At 44.2% G+C, this 23,990-nt stretch overlaps 1 protein-coding gene across 4 annotated transcripts in view; it reads right to left on the reverse strand.

Moving 5' to 3' along the window:
- The window catches only part of SLC44A3 (solute carrier family 44 member 3), a 99,582-nt gene that overhangs the window by 25,728 nt on the left and 49,864 nt on the right, over positions 1-23,990 (reverse strand). For all 4 annotated transcript variants that reach the window (XM_039228450.1, XM_039228448.1, XM_039228449.1 and 1 more), the window contains exons 10-12: positions 20,849-21,014; positions 10,408-10,564; positions 7,489-7,572 (exon numbers count right to left, since the gene is read on the reverse strand). In XM_039228450.1, coding sequence (XP_039084381.1) covers positions 7,489-7,572; positions 10,408-10,564; positions 20,849-21,014 — 407 coding nt within the window. The remainder of the gene's footprint in view (positions 1-7,488; positions 7,573-10,407; positions 10,565-20,848; positions 21,015-23,990) is intronic.

Raw genomic sequence — 23,990 nt, forward strand, 5'->3', positions numbered from 1 at the left:
CCTGTGGAAGAAGTGCCCTAATGGACTGAGGGAGACCTGGGGTTGATTCCTGGTGTGGAATAACCTTGTATTTGTGTTTTCATGGCCAGGGACCTGCTTTAGGGTACCACTTCTCATGTGCTCCCAGAAGGGGAGGCTGACTTAAGGTAATTTGGAGGGGGGGTAGGAGGAGAGCTCAGGCTGGCTCCACCCTTTGTCATTCTCTTTGGGATCCACCTGTCACTGAGAGTGCACCTTTTCGGCTTCTCAGCCAGAAGCTTACAGGGGAATCCCCAGAGGCAGGTCTATGTTGTTGGCTGGGCCTGGGAGAGGGTGAGTTGGTCTATTTCAGGAATGAAATGTTAATAAACTGTTTCTACAATGCATTTTCTAACATGGTCCTTAGGTACTCAAAGTTATTTTTTTTAACATTTTAAAGCATTTTTTTAAAGCCTTTTTTTTTTTTTTTTTTTTAAGAAATCTCTACCCAGCAAGGAGCTTGAACTCACAACCCTGAGATCAAGAGTCACACGCTCCCCCACAGAGCCAGCCAGGTGCCCCTCAAGGCGCTATTTTTAATCTTCATCTGCTTGACTCTTGTGTCTCTCAGTTGTTCAGAACTTGGACAAGGAAGAAGGAATGATTTTTTGGGTCTCTACAACTTCAACACTCACCTCTGTTACTTCCCTCTGTCCTAGAGCAGGCTGCTACTTAACTCCTCCCAACCTGAGTGAATGGAGTTTTTTTTTTTAAGAGGATAACCATACCTTCCTCACGGGATTATCTGTGAGGATGGAGGTGGTTAATACATGTAGTTAGCACAGCACTTGGGACACACAAGTGCCCAGTGAGTGGCAGTATTCTCATATTCAGGAGTCACACCACATGGAGAGGCAAAGTAATGATGCTGAACAGTTGCCTCTCAAGGAGGGTTTCTGATTAGCTGAGGGCTGCACGCACAGTTTTCTCTCCCTACCCCATGATGACACATTCACTCAACAAAGAGTAACTGCCTCTCTGAGAAGGCAGAAGAATTTCAAGTCCGGAAGGACTTCAGAGTCCAACCTAAGATGGCAGCTGTCTCTGGGCCTTACCTCAACAACAGGAGAGGCTGCTAAGGCCCACTTGGGGACAAGAGCTTTGGGGCCTCACCCTCCTGAGCCGTGACTCTTGTCACACCCACAGCAGCTGGGAGCTGGGCTCCAGAGAGGCTGCTCCTAAGGAAGGCACATAAAGCCATGGCCCTAAGCACAGCGGATTCTGAGCCGTGCGCGGGGCAACATGAGGATATGGTTAGTTTCCCCCGAGACAGTCTGGGGCCCCTGACAAATAGGCGTCTCCATTCCTTTCTATCTAAAGCCAGGGTAGTAGCATTTGCCACCAAACAGCTGGGCTGTGAGGATTACTGCCGTCTATAAATGGGCCTTAATGTAAACGATCATATTGACACACATGTTAGCTTCTTCCTAAAACATGCACACTTGAGGGCACCTCTGAGGGCCCTGGCCGTCAGCTGCCTTCCCCAGAAGAGCTGGGGAGTGGCAGGACCCAGAACCACTGTCACTGAGAGAAGGGCTGTGTGGACACTCTGCGATGACACTACCTATTATGGCAATGTCCACTACCACAAGCACTGGGTCCTTTTAAGAACCTTTACATCATTTTCATAATCTAGCTAGAGAAATTGCACAATATGCATTACTGTTCTTTTTTCCATGAGATGTACATGCTGCCCTGGGGAGAGGAGAGGAGTCACTGGAGATGTGCCAGTTGGCTTGGGATGAACCAGAACCTGACATGGACGGGTCACCGGGTCCCTTTGCTATTGATGGACTCTGAGAAAGAGGGTCATTGAAACCGAGCTAACTGCAGGGAAAGTCAGCAATGGGGAGAGAAGGCTTTGAGATATTACAAAATCAAGCATGCCACAAAGGCTTGGAAGACAGAGACCAACATTATGTGCACTGAAAGAAAGGGACCGGCAGGCAGTGTGGGTACGGGGGTGGGCTATAAAGTAGGGAAGGGAGAAATGTGTGTGTTTTCCAAGCAGCAGCAAGTGTTCCTCTGTACTGAATGGGACAGGATTATCTGGGGCTTTTCGGGCCGGTATATCTGCTACTCAGGAAGCCAGGAAGCCATGGGCATTTCTGATCAACTTAGTATCACATATCTAGACAGATGCCCAGGGACGGTAGGCTGGTGGCTTTATGGCCCGCATGAAGGTGACCAGGAGATGCAGCAGACATCTATCAGTCAGCCAGCCACCTGTATGATGGCCCGTGGCAGGAAGGAGGGATGTGAAAGCTGCCGGGCGGGACTGTGCTCTCCATTTGTGAGAATGACCGAGGTGACTGACATCTCACCAGTATGTCGTCACCAGTCAGTTTACGTACATGCTGTTTTCCCTGCGTAGCAGCGGTCCCCAGAGAACTGCCGGGAGGGGATGTAGCCACATGGCCCCTCACGTGCTCAGTACTCCACCAGACGGTGAGGCTGGAGATCGAGCCCACATAAACCACAGCTCGCTGATCTTTGTGATCCCAGGGCAACTCCTCTCCATGGGTAAAAGTACAACGTGAAAAAAAAACAAGCCTGTCATTTAGAACCTGACGAAAAACAAGCAATTCCCATTGTCCCTACTCTGCAATGGGGCAGTGTGGCCGCCACACGGTCCAGCGCTCAGCTGGGTACCAGAGGGTCAGAAACACCTTGGGGTCATGTAAGCTGAGCTCCTCCTTCCGTGGAAGCTCAGAAAGGTGGAGGGATTTATCACAGCACCATGAGGTAGCAGAAGCCAGTTGCCGCAACACCTGATTAGGGGCTGCTTTATTCAGGAGCTCCTTCCAGGAGACTTAGTGGGAAGAGCCATCCTCAGATGGTTTGCCCTCAGCCCACAGCTCACTTCCTGCACCCCCGTTCCCACCTCTGCTGGAAGAACAAAGGATTGAAGAGGAAGGCAATGCTCCACATGACAAAAAGACAGCGCGTTAAACAAGAGCCAAGTAGTCAACAGAGTGTTCATTCCCCACTTTGCTGAAGCCCAATTGCGTGAGCACATTCACAAGCTTGGCAGCGTTGCCAGGCACAGCCTTGGCAGCCTGACGTCTTGACAGAATTATCAATTTGAGTCCTCAGGAAACTAAGTAAAACATCAATTTTAGTTCACAAATAGCACATTTTAGTAAGCTTTAGTAACACACTATGTACTTGACTGATTGGTTAATAGCTCTTTGTTGTACGCGACAAGGAAAACCCATGAAATTTTGCCATCTGCCTAGAAGAATTGAAGAAAGAACATTCTGGAATGTTCAGGCCTGTTTGGGACCATCAGGAAGAGTCTTGTGGTCTCCCAGTAGGTTTCAAACTTAGAGGAACACTGCTCTAAAACTAACATCAGAGCTGGGATAGACATCGTGTCATCAGTGGACAAAAGATGTGCACTTAGGGACACATTTCCATAAGGAACTGTGTGTGGACACCATGAGAAAAAAGAGGCACGCCTACCGCTGGGTTAGCTTGCAGAAATCCACAGGGGAACTTCTCAGTCAGGCTCCTGGAAAGTGCTGGAAGAGAGGGGGAGGCTACAGGATCTGCTCCACTGGAAATCTCTGAGAACAGCCAGCCTGTCCTTTAAGAAACTTTGACGCTTGACTTGCCATCGGGGTGGGCACTGACAAGCCTTTTCTGGATCTATAATTGCATGGTTTATCCTTCCCTCTTTTCGATGCCCCTACACCTTTCCTGTCCTCCACAAAAAAAAGGTAAAAGCTCTGCTCAGCTGCCAGCAAACTGACTGGTCTAGACCCCAGCTTGGATAGGTGCCGGAGAGATCTGCCACAGACAGTAGTTGTGACTCCCTCCTTTGCTTAAAAATGCAGTGGTGGGGACCTGGGTGACTCGGTGAAAGTGTCCAACTCTTGGTTTCAGCTCAGGTCATGACCTTGTGGTTTGTGAGTTCGAGCCCTGCATTGGACTCTGTGCTGACAGTGCAGAGCTTGCCTGGGATTCTCTCTCTGTCTCCCTCTTTCTCTCTGCCCCTCCCCTGCTTGCTCTCTCACTCATTCTCAAAATAAATATACTTTTAAAAAAATACATAGGGGTTAAGGGCTTGCGTCCCAGAGGCAAAACAGATACGGATTTAAATCCTAGTTCTGGTACTAGCTCTAGGCCCTCTCAAGCCTCAGTTTCCTCATCTATAAACTGGAGATACCATCTTAAAGGGCTGTGGTAAAAACCAACAGCCACGGACATAAACGCAGGAAGAGTACTTAACATACGGCTGGCGACAGAGGGACTGCTAGCACTCTGCTCCTGGTGCTGTTATGAGCTGGTGACCTCCAGAGGGTGCTCTGTGCTCTATGGCAAAGTCGACCTCTTCTATGACACCTCTCCTAATCCCCCGGATTCCCCTTTCCTCGACTTCCCTAGTCCCTGTACCAGCACTTCAACACGCACCTCTGCACACCATTATATAAAGATCTCATGCAAATGTCTCATCACACTTCCCTGTTCCTCAAACTAGCTTGTCAGCTCCTTGAAGGCCTGGCTTTGCTGTATATTGGCTCTTTCACCTCAGTCCCCTTCCCCTTTATGCCCAGCTTCAAACAGTTTGAATATACCACCAACAAGCAAATAAGCTGCTGGATAAATACATGGGCGAAGCGTACACCTATAACTTTTTCAGGTATGCGCATATTTGGGATTTACGACACAGAGAGACGAGGAATGAGAAATGATGAGATGTGGGGTTTCATCTCCCAGCGTGCAAGTGAATTACCACCCGGCCAGAGGCTGGGTGTCTATAAAACGCAGCAACTGCCGCCTGCCACCCTCCCGGGGCTGGTGAAGATGGATCGGGCTTTTAAGCAGCAGCGGTGAAACACAACTGGCTCCTTGACTGTAAGTAAAGAAGAGCATCTGGGTTCTGATGGTAACAAATGGAGCTCATTCCCTTTTAGCATTTCCCAGCTCCGAATGCAGAAAACAAGGCAAATAAAATAGGTCTCAGCTCTTGTAAATCAGATTTCCAGAGAAACCTTCTAGCAACTCATGCTAGTGCCAGGAGATTTTTCAAAAGACAAATCTAAATCCTTTCTCACTTTAGGCTCCTTTTCCTTGGTCTCCTAAGGAGATCACAACAGCTCTGACCACCACTATATAGTACCTACCTTTATTCTTCAAATTTTTATTTCACTCTGCTTTCCAGTTGTTGATTTTGTAAAGTTTATTTATTTATTTTGAGCAGGAGTTGGGGGTGGGCAGAGAGAGAGAGAGAGAGAGAGAGAGGATGTGGAGGAGGGGCATAGAGAGACAGAGAGAGAGAGAGAATCCCAAGCAGGCTCCACTCTGTCAATGCAGAGCCTGACATGGGGCTCAATCTCATGAACCATGAGATTGTGACCTGATCCAAAATTGAGAGTCAGATGCTTAACCGAGTGAGCCACCCAGGTGCCCCTTGGTAGCCGATTTAGACCAGAGGTGACCGTTCCCTCCCTATCAGTATTCACATCAATTCTTTCTCCTCTGTCCCCATGCTTCCTCCTTTTCCTCCATCTCCTAAAGCTCAGGCCTCCCAGTGGTGCCTGTGTTAGCTGGGCTTTCCAGGCCCCCCAAGGAGCCGCCCCAGGTGAACGACACTCTGACAGTTGGCGTAGGCCGAGGCCTGCTACACCAGCACCGGGACCGGGACCTGAAGGACCTATCCTTGTTTGTGACACTGATTCACCACGAGCTGCATCAAGGCTAGCTGAGCTTTTTTGTGACTCAGGGACAGTCACTCTCATTGTACACCTGTTACAGGGTCCCTCACCTTTATAACGGTAATTATGATGTGGCTAATACCAGTGCTACTTATGATCTTGGGAACATTTTGAACTCCCAAGGGAAAGGGTACCGGGTTACTATGAGGTGGTGAAATTTCGGAATGCAGAAAATATGTCCCTTAGGATAACAAGGCAGGGGAAATAAACATGGTATGGAATAGTGGTTTACAAGTAGGTTTTAGCAGCAGAGCCCTGTCTTCAAATGAAACCTTCAGTGGAGTCCCACTCCTGGCTCAGATGAGAGAATATGTTTCTTAGCCTGGATTTTAGATATATATATAAAATACATATATACATATACATACATATATATATATTTTATTATATATATAAAATACATATATACATATACATTATTATATATATAATAAAATACTTATATACATATACATACATATATATTTTTTATTATAATTAGTGTATTTTTATAAAGTATCTCAGAATCTCTGCAGAATAAGTCAGTGTCTAGATATGTGCACACAGTTCAAGGAAGAGAGAGGTTGGCATATTCAATCCACGACAAGATGTTCATAGGACTCGGTTTCACTTGCTACAAACACCATTCTGAACGGTGCTGTTTGGTATTTTTGTGTGTTTTATGCATGCTGGCTTACAGCAAATCAAGTGAAAACTAAATACAATCTAAGATGAACTCCAAGAGTCTTAAGAGCCTTAAAAATAGAACTTTACTATAAGAAGATTACACTTTCCCCCCAACAGTGAAAGGTATTGTCAAACCACTTGTATAAGACATTAAACATGGATGGTCTAATTAGTCCCTTTACTTCTGCTGGTATATTTATTGGGAAGAGAGGCAATAATAAGGAATACTTGGCTAAGTGAGTTTTCTGTGGACTTTTAAATTATAAAACAGCCTGATGACTTAGAAAAATACTGCTTTGTATAAATTTGACTAAGGGCTATTAATTTCCTAAATTATCTACAGAAAAACATAACATATATTTAAATTTCCATCAATTGGAAAGACTCGAGAAAGAAACATCTGAAATTCAAACAATCGCAGTATATCATTTTTCTGCTTTTTAAAGGAATATTTATAGCTTGAAAGGGAAAAGCTGGTGAAATATATAAAAATCAGAGAGGCAATTCTTTTCCTATTTTAGGAAAATTATAGTTCTTGAAGAAGACATTGAAAATTAGCTCTCAGTTGACACATACTCATTATCCTGGAATTTCTAAAGGCTCCTCCCCCTTTTGATTTCTGAGAAGAGAAACACATTTGTTTCCAAATTTGAAGAATGGCTTTAATGACTTAAGATTCTAAGGTAACGATCTATAATCTATAGCCCAGGAGCCAGATCCATCAGGCAGCCTGCTGTCCTCTGGCCAGAGCTAAGAATAACTACTACATTTTCAAAACGGTTGAAAAAAAATCAAAAGAAGAATAACATTTCTTGACATGTGAAAATTATATGAAATTCACATTTCAGTGTCCATAAATCAAGTTTTGTGGGATGTAGTCACGCCCACTCATTTGCATCTTGTCTGTGCCTGCCTCAAGCCCACAGCAGAATTGAGTAGTGGCGACTGAGACTGAATGGCCCAAAAGCCTAAAATATTTATACAATCTGGCCTTCTACAGAACAGTTTGCTAACCCCTGAGCTGAGAGATGGAGTCCACTCGAGGGCCCCTCTGTGGTCCTGGGATACACAGTAGGGTGCGTACCTGGTTGAGATGGCACAGGCATTTGTCAAGACACCAGAAACAGCAGGAGCAGCATCTGAACATGCACCTCGACCACGTACTATGCTGGTGGGATCAGAAACAAAACCAAACAAAGAGTCAGAAGCACACGAAGGAAGCAAGCAGGCAGTTTCTGCAGACACACAGTATGTTTCTATCTGAGCTCCGTGCACAGGGGGAAGCATGGTAGCAATTCTCAGTCAGTGTGGGAGAAGTCCTCTATTCAGCATATGCTACTAATTATTGCCATTATTATCACTGATGAGTGACGCGTCTCTCCTGTGGGCTTACCTTGTTGTGACTGCTGTTGACCTCAGCAAAAATGGATAGGGGTTAGTCTATATCAGCAAAGGTAAGCTAAGCCTTCTGGTTTTAGTAAGACACACAAAAAATCTCTTTCCATCTTCCCCTAAGTGTCGTCAATTCAACTTTGCTTTCTCAAACCAGTTTGTATTCATAAAAATTCACATCCCAAAGACAATAAAACAATGCATTGTAAATACTAGTTATGTGCCCATAAAAAAAAAAAAAGAATCAAGTTTTTCTGAAAACAAAAACAATCTATACGGAGACTTCCAGGGCTAAATTTCAAGGGACAAAGTAGTCCTTTGAAATATAATTTGGACATGCGTATAACTCAAGAGTGAATAATTTAATAAAACTCATGGAGGAGGGGTAATTGAATATGTCCCACCCACTGCCCAGATTAAAACAAAACACAAATCCCTGTAAACAATCCTGAAATAGTGCTCTCTGAGGACCCCAGGAGTCAGCCTTATATGGACATTTTCTCATCCCAGTGTTAATTCAATTGGGTGAAACTTTATCTGAATGCTTTTCAGCCTGGCTGTGGTTTGAACGAGCCATTTCACGTCGGGAAGATCATGCAGTGGCTGGGTGGTGTGTTTAAATTGTAGACACAGTATGGGTTTCAGATACTGCTGAGCAAAACCGTATCTTTTTAACTTAAGACAGGACACATTTGTCCAGTAGGGACATCACTGAAGGGGAGTTGGCCCATGGATCCTTTTGGGATGTCGGGAGTGATAAATAATCTTTAGACCTCTGCCAAAAAGACTAGTCCACTGATTCCTTTTTGACATTTAGGGCAGGCTGCTGCCCCAGAGCTTAAGGTGTCTTGCTCTAGGAAGGATGGTGAGGTCCCCTAACTGCGCAATAATTTGTGATTGTCTATTGCTGATGCATACAATAAATATATTTAAGATAAAAAGAAAACTGTTTTGTTCTTCAAAAGAATTCTTCTGGAGGTTGAAGGATCAATTGGAAAGTACGGGGACCAGAGTAGCTAGAGTTGGCTTGGAACTGAAATGCCTCTTTAAGTCACCAAAATGCATAGTTTTTTTATCACTCAAAATGTAGCTCTGAAAACCTCACTGTAAGATTTATTTCCAAAAAGTTAAATTTGATTCTTTTTTATTTTTTTAAAGTTTATTTATTTTTGAGGGAGAGGGGTAGGGGCAGACAGAGAGGTAGAGAGAGAAACCCAAGCAGGCTCCGAGATGTCAGTGTAGAGCCCAACCTGGGGTTCGAACCCACTTACCATGAGATCATGACTTGAGCTGAAATCAAGAGTCAGATGCTCAACTGATTGAGCCACCCAGGCGCCCCAAACTTGATTCTTTTTAATTTGGGTAATCAGTATCTACAATGTAACCTTTCTATAGAAATACCAGAAAATACTCTATGATCAGGGTAGCTTCTTAGCATGAACTTCACGATGAGGAAGCTAGAAATTTTATGTGAAATTCAATCAATTATCCCTAATTGATAAACTAATCTTCAATGTTAATTAGGGACTTAAAAATAGCAATTTAAAATATAGTAAAAAATGTTTCTAATTTACCAAGGACACATAGTTAAACCCAAAAGGTTAGAATCAGGTAACCTTGTGAAACTCTGACCAAGTCACAAGTACGGAGGTGGGGATGGGGGAGATTAACATTGTGTGAGAACAGAAAAGTTGGGGAAAGTCCAGCCTTCCCTTGTTTGGCAGGCCAGAAATACCATGAGAACAGCTGTTTTCCTGGTGTTCTGGTTTCCACTGGCATTCATAACCAAATGTGCACGGAAATAAAAACCAGGGAGGAGAAAAACCCCCAGGCACAAAAGCCCTACAGTTTTCTGTCTTTTGAGCTGAGATTTAGGTCAACTTGTCCATTTCTCACTCTTAAGAACATTTTCTTTCTCTCTCCCTCTCTGTCTCTCTCACACACACTCTGACACACTCACACATAGCCCTCTCACACACACTCTCTTAAACTCTCACACATACATTCTCACACACATGCTCTCTCACACACACTTACACACATTCTCTCACAGACTCTCTCTCACACACATCCTTTCTCTTACATTCTCTCACAACTCTGTCTCTCTCTCACACTCACTCATTAAAGCTCCCTCCTTCCCTCATAGACACACACCTCACTTCCCACGGCACTTCTAGGAAACAGAAAAGTGAGGAATATTTTAGCATTAAAACAGAAACAAATATTACTCCTATCTTGTAGGATATTTTCTTATTTAGAAAAAAAAAGCATGACACACGCCCACAAACACGTGTCTGAGTTTCATTGGAAAAATTCCTCCCAGTTGTTCAGCGTTTGTATGAGAAAAAAACCCAGCTAACGCAGAACTCCCTGCCACCCCACCTCCACCAGCTTGTTGGCAAAAACACCCCACAAACAAAACCGTCAACAAAACTGAGGCAGGGGAGAAAAGGTTGCTAGGGGCCACGTGGGGTTGGGAGCTGAAGGAGCCTGCCGAATGGCCATTGTCATAGGTCCGCATTCCTGCCCAGGGACCTGCTATAGTTTTCCAGTGATTAACTTTTCTGCAGTTCAAACACCCCCTGCAATATGCATGACCGAGCTGCCTTACCTTGTCTTTCAGAGTGTTGGAAAGGTACTTGAGAACAGTTCTTGGAACCCTGGCCACAGCGATTAAAAATGACCCTTTTATGGCTGTTCCTTGATGGTAGCAGAAAAGAATGGAGAGAGACCAAAGGATTGGGCGGTCAGGAGGGTCACTTTTATTTCTGGGAACAGGGAGAAAAAGGCAACATTTAAAAAAACACCATTTAAGACTTCTCTCTGGTTCAAATCATCAATGGTACTAACATTTATAAAGCAGTAATGCAATATGCATTTGGCAAAACTTTTATACTCCTTGGTGGCTAAGGTTAAATTCTTTCTTGCACTGACTCCTTTCCTGACACTCCATGCTACAAACAAACAGAACAGAAAATTCAAAAACAAAAAAAAAGGTACTGATGAGTTAAAATAAACAAGTTTCCCTCTTTATGACACCTCCCCCTCCACCAATCCTTTAAGTCACCCTACATAGAAATCTCATTTTCAGAAGCCTGATGATATAATAATTTCCAAGTTTTTGATTACGTGTGTAAATACTGCCAGCATTAGCTTGGTGATTAAAACCACCACCAAAGTCACATGACCGGGAAAGGCAGCCACAGAGCTCCAGTTTAACGTTAAGGGACAGAAAATTCTGGCTTCTGCACAGCTCTCGGCTCCTCAAATCCAGCTGATTTCTGCTCTGCTTGTTAAAGGTCACTTCAGTGTGAATCATTTGTGCAACTTGTCATGACAGAGCAACCAAGAATGCAAAAGTCAGTTTCACAGGCGGGGGCGTGGAGCGGGGAGAACAAACTGAAAATTTCAGGAACAGAAGGGGCACAGCCTCCGCCCTACCCCAAACCTGAAAGATAAAACAAAGGAGGCAGGGCCGCTGCAAGCCCTCCCCTGACCTTCTGAATTCCCGCTGGTGCCAGTTCTAGAAAATAAGCCTCTTTCCGAGAAGCCACCGCACGGATTCCAAGCGAAGCTTGGTTTCTTCATAATGGATCATTCTACAACTTGCTCCGGTTGCTAATAAGTCACTGTGAATTAAGGTTTTGACAAGAGCCTAGGTTTTGAGGGAGAAAAGGAAGACGGCCAGAAATGTCTCCAGCATTGGCAATGGCTGTATTTTGCTGTTACTGAAATCATCCAGGAAGGAAAAGGGAACATGAAAAGTAATATTGGGAGCCGAGGAACTGTAATCCAATCATCCCACAAAAAGAGTGCTGTGTGGTGCAACTCAATATTATTGAAAATAGGAAATACCAAGGAAGCTATTGCTGATACGAATTCATTTTGATCTGATAAACTAGGAGGCTAATACAGGCCAGGAAAATCTGACACATTTTTTCCCCTTTCCTCAGCTTTTTTTTTTTTTCTTCTTTTTAAAGGAAGAATGTTTACTTTTCCATTTAGGAGATTTATGTGCCTCAGAACTTATTATCGTGCTCAGGAGAGGGTGCGGGGACTAGAGGACACCACCTGCTTTCCATCTGGTAGGGAAACAAATGATGCCTGGGCCACTGTGAATGGAGGCTTTGGAGTCTGGTCCTCCGGGGTTTGAAGTCTGGGTTGAGTATCCTCTGCCTGAGAAGGTTTGGCCGGGACGAGATTAACCATTTCAGGCGGAGTCACTGCCATTGTCCATGACACATCCCGGCTCTCACGCCAGGCTCTCCGGGGCTTGGTTAGAAGAAGATGCAGAAGTTCCAGAAGCTGGGTCATCATGTGATGAGAGAGACAACTTCAAAAGGTGGCCCTTTAAACTCAGGCCGGATCGTGGAGCCAGGAGTCGTTCGATACCTGCCCCCCTAAATTAGAAACCCTACAGAAAAGGGTTAAATGAGTAGAGTGCCTCTGAGGCCCCCACATTCTCTTCTTAGACCTTTCTCCATGTTCAAAGGTAGCATCACGCTGTCATCCCTCCCTGCTGTGTCTGTGGCTGGGGCCTTCCTGTCCGTCTCCTTCACAACCAGCAAAGCCTGCCCTCGGGAAGAGTAACGGAGTGCATCTGGCGAGGCCTGCAATAACCCTGATCTCTGCATGTCCTTGTATTTGGAGAACTGGCTTGTGGGACGGCACTGACGGCAATGCAGCGGGGGCATATCGGGCCACCCAGCGATGAGCTGTGAGGGAGCTGCGTGGGGAGCCCCTGCCACCCGGTTCAGTGGGCGTGGCACGAGGAAGACCTCGGAGGTAGCAGAGAGAGCAGGGGACTCCAGGATGTGCCGCACAAGCCCAGCCCCCCCTTCTTCTTCTTCTTTTTTTTTTAATGTTTTATTTATTTCTGAGAGGGAGAGAGAGAGAGAGAGAGAGAGAGAGACAGCGTGAACAGAGGAGGGTCAGAGAGAGAGGGAGACACATAATCTGAAGCAGGCTCCAGGCTCTGAGCTAGCTGTCAGCATAGAGCCCGATGTGGGGCCCGAACCCACAAACCGTGAGGTCATGACCTGAGCCGAAGTCGGACGCTTAACCAACTGAGCCACTCAGGCGCCCCTCCCCTCTTCTTTTAAACTTGCGGCTGTCCTGAGTGCTAACGGTGCCGGCCCTGTGCAAGGGAGCCAGACGCCAGCACGCCACAGTGACTCACGTTGCAGGACAGAGCGCGAACTGGCCCCCTCCACCCAAGTCCTGTAGCGGCTTCGGCTCATGATATCCGAGCACGGTACTGCAACTACCAGTCCTGCGGGTAACAGAGCATCAGGCCAGGCCAGCAGCTTCGGGGCCCTAGAAGCAAGTCTGAGCTCATTAGATCCAGCCTCGTGCTGCAAACTCTTCATCAGGATGGGGAATGGACTTTGTGCTGGGCTCCTGGACAAGGATGGGCATAAATGGGAGGGATGGCCTCCAATGGAAATCTGGTCCCAAGCAAAGGGGCACCGCGTGGTCCCTGAAGAGACCCTCCTTTCCTGAGGTTTCTTGCAGCAAAATTCCTCTTTCCAATTCTACAGAAAAAGGAAATTGTCTTTATTATGGAGAACAGGAGTCTCTAGCTGTCCTGGGAAACTCCTGTTAGGATTAGGAAATCGGTCTGTCCCCTAGCTAAATTGGACAAGCTCGGCTGTTAACCCATTTTTGTCACTTCCTTCTCAGCAAATCGAGAGCAGCTGGGAACCATCTTTTGTGTATTTGAGAGTGATGATGAAGTCATGCCTCAAGTGTCCCTTCTCCAAATGGCAGGATCCTAGTTCCTTCCTATCACACCCCCAGCCACATCTTCATGGCTCTCCCTTGACCCCTCTTCAAGCAAACAATTGTAAAAGAGAAATTTTACAGGTTGCCATATCCTGGTACTTGATGGTCTTTGTATGAACTCTTCGGCCCTCTGACTGCTTAAAGGAACCACAGAGGTGAATGCACTCTGGTTGTATTTACTCCTTACCCTGAGGCTAAAATGAGATACTGTGAACCTTGAGATAAAGAAAAACCATAAGGTTTCAAAATTAGGCACAAAGTAAAAAAAGAAAGCAGTACTCTTTAATAAACAAACAGTGCTTAAGTCAATCATCATGCATTTTGTTTTATTTTTATAAAAGTAAAAATAATGTGAGGGGCGTCTGGATAGCTCGGTCAGTTAAGCGTCCCACTTCGGCTCAGGTCATGATCTCACAGTTTGTGGGTTCGAGACCCGCATCGGGCTCTGTGCTGACAGCTCAGAGCCTGGAGCTTGCTTCAGATTCTGTGTCTCCCTCTCTCTCTGACCCTCCCCTGTTCATGCTGCCTGCCTCTCCCTCTCTCTCTCTCTCTCTCTCTCAGAAATAAATAAAACATTTTTTCTAAAAAAGAGTAATAAGTGAAATATCTTTTTGAGAGAGAGAGAGAGAGAGAGAGAGAGGGCATGTGCAGGGGAAGGACAGAGGGAGAGAGGGAATCTTAAGCAGACTCTGCAGCAGACCTGGGGCTCGACCTCATGACTGTGAGATCATGACCCAAGCCAAAATCAAGAGTCAGACACTTAACTAAGCCACCCAGGTGCCCCCAAAGTAATATGTGAAATAACTTAAGTCAAATAGCATGAGGCTAACCAGGAAAGATAGCAGTGTGCTTTCCCCACTGCTAATTTTCTTTCCCTAGAGGTAATATTCTAGCTATTTTCTTCTGAAACTCTCCCCATATGCTTCTCAATGACATGTTCTTTCTGTCAGGTCTTATTTTTTTCAGCCTCTTATACTATCTACTGACTTCTCACTTTGAAAGATGTTTGTTGATTGTTTCTCTCATACAACCTAAACATCCTACCATTCTCCCCTTCTCAATATAATTATATTGAAGTTTTTAGTTTTTTCCTCAGCTTTATTGAGATATAATTGACAGATGACATTGTGTAAGTTTAAGTTGCATAGTGTATTGATCCGATACTTGTATACAGCAACATGAGGACCAGCATAGCAATAGCTAACACTTCCATTATGTCGTATAATTATATCGTTTATCGTGATAAAAACATTGAAGTTCTATGCTCTTAGCAAATTTCTTTCCTAATGTTTTTCTAACATTTATTTATTTGAGAGAGACAGACAGAGTGCGAGGCGGGAGGGGGGCAGAGAGAGATGGGGACACAGAATCTGAAGCAGGCTCCAGGCTCTGAGCTGTCAGCACAGAGCCCGACGCAGAGCTCGGACTCAAGAGCAGTGAGATCATGACCTGAGTCGAAGACTGACACTTAACCAACTGAGTGACCCAGGTGCTCCTCTTAGCAAATTTCAAGTATATGATACAGTTCTATTAACCATCATCACCATGCTGGACATTAGATCCCTAGAACTTATTCATCTCAATGTTGATTGAAGTTTGTGCCCTTCAGTCAACATCTGCCCATTTCCCCGAGGTGCACCCCTCTGTTAGTCACCACTAACTACTGTTTTGGCCTTTTTTTTTTTTTTTTAACATTTTATGTATTTCTGAGAGAGAGAGAGAGAGAGACAGTGTTAGCAGGGGAGGGTCAGAGAGAGAGGGAGACACAGAATCTGAAACAGCCTCCAGGCTCTGAGATAGCTGTCAGCACAGAGCCCGATGTGGGGCTTGAAACCATGAACTGTGAGATCATGACCTGAGCCGAAGTTGGACACTTAACCGACTGAGCTACCTGGACACCCCTTGGCTTTTTAAGATTCTGCATATAAATGAGATCAATATAGTATTTTTCTTTCTCTGACTTATTTCACTTGGCGTAATGCCCTCAAGATCCAATATTTTCACAAATGGCAAGATTTTCTTCTTTCTCATGACTGAATAAAATTCCAGTGTGTGTGTGTGTGTGTGTGTATGTGTGTGTGTGTGTGTGTGTGTGTGTGTGTGTATACACCACATCTTTATCCATTCATCTATTGATTACCATTTGGTTTGTTTCCATAGCTTGGCATTGTGAATAATACTGCAAAAAACATGGCAGTGCAAATTTCTCTTTGAGATCCTATTTTCATTTCCTTTCGATATATACCCAGAAGTGGGACGGCAGGATCATGTGGTAGTTCTATTTTTAATTTCTGAGGAAACTCCATACTGTTTCTTCCACAGTGGCTGTACCAATTTACATTCCTACCAACAGTGCACAAGGGCTCCCTTTTCTCCACATCCTTGCCAACACTCTTTATCTCTTATCTTTTTGATGACAGTCATTTTAACAGGTGTGAGGTGATAGCTCCCTGTGGTTTGGATTTGCATTTCCCTGATGATTAGTGATGCTGAGCACCTTTTCATGTACCTGTTTGTCATTTGTATGTCTTCTTTGGAAAGATAGCTACTCAGTTCCTTTGCCCAGTTTTTGACCGAAATTTTTGTTATTATTGAATTATAGGAGTTCTTCATATATTTTGGATATTAACTTCTTATGAAATATTTGATGTGCAAATGTTTTCCCCCCATTTCATAGGTTGCCTTTTCTTTTTTTCTTTTTTACTGTGCAGATCTTTTTAGTTCGACATAGTCTCACTTACCAGTTTTTGCTTTTGTTGCTATGCTTTTGTGTCATATTCAAAAAACATTGCTAAGGCCAATGTCAAGGAGCTTTTTCCCTATGTTTTCTTTAGGAGTTTTATGGTTATGGTCCTCATGTTTAAGTCTTTAGACCATTTCAAATTAATTTTTTTGTGATATAAGATAGGGATGTAATTTCATTCTTCTGTATGGAGTTACCAGTTTCCCCAACACCATTTATTAAAGAGACTATCCTTTTCCCTTTCTGGGCTCTTGATTCTGTTCCACTGATCTATGTGTCATTTTTATGCCAGTACCACACTACTTTGATTACTATAGCTTTGAAGCATAATTTGAAATCAAGAAGTGTGATGCCTCCAGGTTTGTTCTTCTTTCTTATGACTGCTTTGGCAATTCAGAATCTTTTTTAATTCCACACACATTTAAGAACTGCTTTTATTTTCCTGTGAAAAATGACATTGGAATTTTGACAGGAAATGCACTGAATCTGTACATGGCTTTTGACAGTATGGGTGTTTTAACAATATGAATTCTTCCGATCCATGAACATGAAATGTCTATTTGTGTCTTCTTCAATTTTTTTCATCAGAGTCTTACAGTTTTCAGGATACAGATTGTTTACCTCCTTGGTAAATTTATTCCTAAGTATTTTATTGTTCTTGATGCTTTGTGAATGGGATTGTTTTGTTTTTCCAACACGTTGCTAGAATACTGAAATGCAATGGTTTTCTGTATGTTGATTTTGTATCTTGCGATTTTCCTGAATCCAATGATAAGTTCTAACAGTTTTTTAGTAAAGGTTTTAGGATTTTTCTCTATATAAGATCATATCATCTGCAAACAAGGACGATTTGACTTCTTCTTCTCTTAGTTAGATACCTTTTATTTCTTTTTCTTGCTCTGGCTAGGACGTCCAGTACTATATTGAATAGGAGTGGTGAGAGTTGGCACTCTTGTTCCTGATCTTAGAGGAAAAACTTTCAACCTTTTACCATTGAATATGTTTTAGTTAATATTTAGTGTTTACATTATCCATATATAAGTAACATTCACAACTGATCTAAGTAGTATATTCTCTAAAAAAGTTGTGTATTTATTTTTATTGACTTATAAACCAAGTACTGTATTCTAATTATAATTCCTTTCCTATACAACTTTTGGGTTTTCCTGAAGTTAATAATTGTTTCACATTTTTTATTTTGCTTAGTTTTCCATGGACTTTACTGAATGCTTCACCAAAGTGTAAATCTATCCTCCGCATGTTTAAATACATCTGGTATTCTCATAGTTTCTTTTTTTCCTTCTCCCTGCCCCCGCCCCCACCTTGGAGACATGCCTCCTGGAGTCCACTGCTCTCCTGCTTCTCCTTAGACTAGGTTTTTTGTTTTGTTTTGTTTTTTTGAGAGCGTGCTCATGGGCAAGCAAGCAGGAGACGGGCAGAGAGAGACAGAGAGAAACAGAGAGAGAGAGAGAGAAACAGAAAGAGAAGAGAGAGAGAGAGAGAATATGAATCTCAAGCAGGCTATCTGCCCAGTGCAGAGCCTGATGCAGAGCTCTGTCTCACAACTGTGAGATCATGACCTGAGCTGAAATCGAAATCACCCAGGCACCCCTAGATGTTTTTTATACCTGCTTCATAGCTACCCTTCTGGGAATTCCCTGTTCTTCTTTGTGCTGTTGGAACCCATTTCCTGAAACTCATTTTCCTCCCTGTTTTACTTGTCCATTTCAGAGCAGAACACCCTTCCTAAAAATGGGTATGGGGAGTAAAGTCTTTTGGGATGTTGCAGTCCTGAACATGACTTTATTCTCCTTTATCCTTTACTGACAGTATGAGTAGGCATAGAATTTGAGATTAGGAAATAATCTCTCCTTGTTTACTCCATTGCCTTCTGGGTTCAGAGTTGCTGTTGAACATGAGAACCCGTTCTAGTTCTTGATCTTTGCCTGTGATCTATTTTTCCCTTTAGAAAGTTCTGGGACCTTCCTTTTACTCATGTTCTCCAGCTCTGGGAAATTTTCTTTGATAATTTCCTCCCTTCTTTTTCCTTTGTTCTCTATTTCTGGGATCTTATTAGTCAGGTGTTGGGTCTCCAAAGTGTATCCTCTAACTTTTAATCCTTTCTTTATTTTCCTTCTGTTTTGTCTTTTTGCTCTACCTTCTGGAAAAATTCTTTAATTTTTAAATAGAAAAAATTTCACTTTTGCAGTCCTGTTTTTAATTACTAAGAGGTATTTCATTCTTTTTTTCTGGTGCTTATTTTATGGATGCAGTATTTCTTTGTTCTTTCTGAGAATATTATCGTTCATCTTTTTGTAGTTTTTATTTCCTGCTGCCTGCTCTGTCTCCATTTTCCCTAAAGTCCCTTTGTTTGTTTTGTTCATTTTGAACTTTTTATTTTACTAGAGGCTTTCTGTGAATGTTTAATAATCACTGGCTACCAATCCAGATTTAAGACTGAGGCTCTAAAGAGAGAACTGGAAGTTCTACATGAGGGGAGACAGTGCTTGGTGGGTTTCACTGTCTGGTTCTGTCAGGGAATTATTTCACTGGGGGACCCACTCCCCCCACCAGGTTATCTGTAGGTCTTTACTCTGGGTTTGTAATTTCTCCAAAGAAGAATCCTCTAATCTCTTGTGGGGGTGGGGGCACGGTATCAACCTGGCTGTCAACATTTTAGGAGCTGAGCCATGGAATGCATGTTGGTGGTGCAGTGTGGGTGGAGGGTCCTCACTATTCCTCACTAGGAACCCCCCCCGCTTTCACTTATCCCTCTCCTCCTTTCAGTACACAGCCTTGCCCCCAGCCTCAGCTGCGGCAGACACCCCAGGTCCAGACGCTTTCTGGTTTACCTCTCCAGAGAGCAAAGCTCCTATCTTCTGCTGGTTTGGAGGAAGGGCCCTGGAGCCCACCTGCTCTTTAGGAAAACCTGTAGCTAACCTTCAGAAGTACAATTCACACTTGAATTCCTGGTCCTCTCTAGGTTTCTGTAGCTCGTATCAGCCTGTATCTTAGTTTCCCAACACACAGAGACGGGCCTTTTGAGGTCTGTCCAGTCTGCTCAGTCGCTACCCATCCATCCTCTCTTCAGCTTTCACCATTTGGGTGACGTTTCTTTTCCGTCATTTCCTACTGTCCCGGTGCGTTCATGCCTCCCCTTTCATGCCTTCGGGTTGTGGGGAGGGGCGCTGGAGGAGGAGGAGGAGTTAGGAGACCCAGATATGTGCTTCACCGGAAGTCCACACCCAAACCCTCGCTGAAAGTGATTGGTTTGGTGATTCTAAGATAACACAAAATTGCTGCTGTCACACAGATGTTACCTGCTGGCCAATGTGGTGAAAATAATCTTTGCTCCTGTACTCAGGAGCAAGCAGCACACGCCACCCACCTCTAAGGGCTCAGAGGTTCTCGAGGCCAAGGGTTACAGCCCCTGCGTGTATTCCACAGTCTGGAGTGATGAAGGCTCCCAAACAGCACCCTTGTATTAAAACCCACGGTGTTCCTTACTGTCGGGAGGTAATTGCTCATTGGGATGAATCATCCCTGGTTGACTTTCTTACCCCCATGAAGACTCATGCTTATCTGCTCATTTGGTCTGAAAGATTAGAGGAGGAGCAGCCCTATTGGGAGTAAACTTCCTGTTGTCAGCGCAAGCCTGCCATCGTCCTGGCCTGCTCCGTTTGCCTGCGGTTTTATCTTTGCCGCATGGAGACTCACACACAAACGAGGTAAAAAGTTCGGGGGAGAGGGTGTCCTCAAGAATTCTGATGAGGTACTGGGGTGAAAACACTTAAATAAGTATCATGGTGAACAAAGAAGTCATTAATTCATTAGTACTTAACTATACAGACACAAACTACATTTTACAGTTACATACAATTTCCTTAGGACTGCAAATTATTTTCTGGGGGCGCGCGGATGGCTCAGTCAGTTAAGCGTCTGACTTCTGCCCTGGTCACGATCTCACAGTTCATGAGTTTGAGCTCCGTGCTGGGCTCTCTGCGGTCAGTGCAGAGCCCGTGTTAGATCCTCTGTATCCCTCTCTCTCTGCCCCGGCCCTGCACACACGCACTCCTCATCTCTTCTTTCTCTCAAAAATAAACAAACATTAAAATAAAACAGTTTTCCAAGAAAACATTCTCCTCATTTTACAAAGGATAAAATAATGCTCACAGAACTTACTGATGTGTGTTCCAAATAGACCAGTAATTCTTTTTAAGTTTGAAGACAACTAGAAGGGATATTCACCAAAGTCAACCTTTCCTTTTATCTGTCTTTCAACTCTACACAGCTGTCTTATGCCCCTGTTTCGCTCCCTTCTGAGTTTTCAAACTAAGGCGAAAGAGCTTGGAAATGTGATAAATTTAAGGTATACTATTTCTTCTCACTACCAGACGAGCATCTTGCTCCAATTTTTACCTTAGTTTTTACTCCTACCCCCCGCTTTTAAGACTCCAAAATATGTTTTGTGACACCCGACACGAAGCACGGAAACAAATCAATAGGAGCCACGCGCCAGACCTACCTGTTAAAATAGCAAGTGACCAGGGCGCCGGCCACAGTCATTTGCTGGCACGCAAGGATGAATTCGCTAGTCCAGATGAGGCCGATCAAATGGTACCACCACATATACTGAATGCCTAAAATAGGCTTGTATTCCACTCGGCCACCTTCAATAACCTGTGCGGCTCCTAAAGTTTAAAACACAAACATGCTTTACACCAATGTTTTCCTAGGCACGGAAGATGATTCAACAGGCCACACTTCCTTATGGCGGGCTGTTGGCATTAGGTGAAACACAGATGCCAAAGTCAAGTTTAAAGCATCCACCGTAAGGGCACCTAGGCAGCTCAGTCAGTGAAGCATCCGACTTCAGCTCAGGTCATGATCTCATGATTCGTGAGTTCAAGCCCATGTCTGGCTCTGTGCTGACAGCTCAGAGCCTGGAGCCTGCTTCCAATTCTGTGTCTCCATCTCTCTCTCTGCCCCTCCCTTGCTCATGTTCTCTGTCTCTCAAAAATGAATAAACGTTAAAAGAAAAAAAATAAAGCACTCACCGTAATTGAAAATCTTCAGAGCACAAACTAAAAAATGAGAACACACTTTTAACTTAGGAATAATATCCACAACAATATTTATAACGACTAAAGGGGTAGGCGATTTGTGAGACGCTTGACCTGTGCTCAGCGGTCATTTCACTTTGTAGATATGGAAACTGAGGTTTGGAAGAGTCAAGAAACTTTCACAAAGTCTCACTGCTCATGATTAGTGGACGGAGAACATAAACCCAGACGTATTCGACTTTAAAACCTATGGTTTTTCTACCACACCACTTGGTGACACAAATAAAACTTGTTAAATTGGTGGAATCACACAAAGCCATTAGGACTATATTCTAGACCTTTGCTCCACCAAAAATGTAGAGTTCCTAAAAGAGACAAGGTCTTCATTTTTTTCAAAGGATTCACTTCAGGTTTCATTTCAAGGACTAACTCTTCTAGAACATTTATACTATCTATTGGAGAGGTGCTTGGGTGGCTCAATCAGTTAAGTGTTATGACTTTGGCTCAGATCATGATCTCACAGGTCATGAGTTTGAGTCCTGCGTCAGGCTCTGTGCTGACAGCTCAGAGCCTGGAGCCTGCCTCAAATTCTGTGTCTCCCTCTTTCTCTGTTCCTCCCCCCAACTCTCACTCTCTCTCTCTTTCTCTCTCTCTCAAAAATAAATAAAGTTTAAAAAAATAAAATATCTATTGGGTTTCAGTGTCAAAATTCTAGGTTCATTTCTCACCTTTATCCTTTCCTCGTTAGCCTAGGGCAAGTTAGTTCATCTCCTTAGGGAGAATTAACTTCCTGCTGGTAGTTTGAGTGAGATTGCGTGGTCAATGCTTAAAATAGGGCCTGGTCCATAGAAATCTCACTTTGTAAGTGGTCATGATTTTATTAAGTTTCAGGAACTCAATACTGTATTAAACCAAGACCCGCGTGGTAACCCCAACAATGCTCTGCCATTCACGTGGCCATACCCTGCTTTATTTGCCCTCATCTAAAGAAGCCCTGGAAGTATACCCTTGAATCAGCTCTGCAATTCAATTCAACTCAGTGTGCATTTAGTAAAGCCAAAGCCTAGCTCCATGGCTATGTTTGATTTCTAGATGTTCTCCACCATGTATTTGAAATAAACTATTGTTAAGTAAGAAGATGGGCACTTCAGTCTTTGGCAAAACCTACAACTTGGACAACATTTAAAGAGAGTTTCAGATATTCTTTCTTAGGCATAAGTCGATTTCAGGTTCATAATTCACATGCCTGGAGACATTCACAGTAGGGTCTCTGCAAAGGAAGTGGGAGAAGATAATCCCACGGCAGCGCAATCTCACTCCACTGACGAAGGCTGCCCTTAGTTCCTTAGGCTCTGTGTCCTGCTGAGCACGAGTCACACTGTGAGAGATGGCGGGGCAGCTTGATTTACAGAGAATTTGCTATTTTATGGAGCACTGAGCTCTTTCTGGCGTAGAGGCAATTTTCATTTCAGGCATGGCACCCATACATGGTTATGCTTTTCCGAATAGGTGTGCTTTAGGAAAGCATTCCCAATGCTGAAGGAAGTGACCCCTCACCACTAACACACGTGCTTAGGTAGATGAGGTCAGTGGAGACGTGGAAAATCGCTCCGAGGGATATCAGAGGTAAGCGAGGCCAGCCAACAAGCACACTATTTCCTGGGGATAGACTGCGGTGCCACAACAACATGCCGACCACGTCACATGGTTCAGGGGATGAGAACGTTCCCATAGAACAAGAGGGATGTTTTCTTTGACAGATGAAAGGTAAATGCAGAGACCCTGGGTGCTAACGGGGAATGGTCTCTCTTCTCGGCTGCCTTGAAGAGCACATTCATATACATTCAAGCTCTGCACACTGAGGGGCAACAGCAACCGGTACGTGGCTAACGTAAGTCAGGGTTCGTGTAAGCCTTCAAACCATGGGCATTCACCAAAGAAGCAGGACCCATAAGTTATTCTGGTCACTGCCGTTTTTGAATATCTTTGTCTAAACCATCTTCTGTTTGTTCCTCCGGTTCATTTATACCAGGACGTTTACAGACTTTCCTTTAGGGCAGAGTTTCTCAACTTCTCAACATGCCAACTGACATTCTGGACCAGGTAATCCTTTGGTGGTGGGGGGTGGGGTGGGGGGGCAGGCTGCCCTGCATATTGTAGGATATTTAGCATTATCCCTGGCCCCTACTCATCACGTGCCAGGAGCAACCTCCCTCCCATCCTCTAGTTATAACAGCCCAAGTCTCCAGACACTGCCAAATGTCACCTGGGGGACAAACTTGTTACTTGAGAACCACAGTTTCAGGCAAACATGTTCTGAAGAATCAGGCATTCTGGCTTCAGGGTGAAAGCCTAGCCACTAGTGGCTACAGCCTGTGGGTGGGGCAGGCGGGTTTATGAGCACAAGACTGCCCTCTCCCGGATGACTGTGTCAGTGCAGGCAGGCAAGAGCCCCTCCTCAAAGGACAAGCTGCTTTGTTGCTAAGGACTGTTAACAACATAGCTACTACGATGTGTAGCTAACACGTGTTTACGGGCACTGGACTTCAGATAGATTTCAAGACATTATGGATCTCAAGGATAATGGTGCAAAGGGCACTGACC

Source organism: Hyaena hyaena, unplaced genomic scaffold, assembly GCF_003009895.1.
Source record: "Hyaena hyaena isolate Hyena2069 unplaced genomic scaffold, ASM300989v1 scaffold_32, whole genome shotgun sequence".
NCBI classification, from domain to species: domain Eukaryota; kingdom Metazoa; phylum Chordata; class Mammalia; order Carnivora; family Hyaenidae; genus Hyaena; species Hyaena hyaena.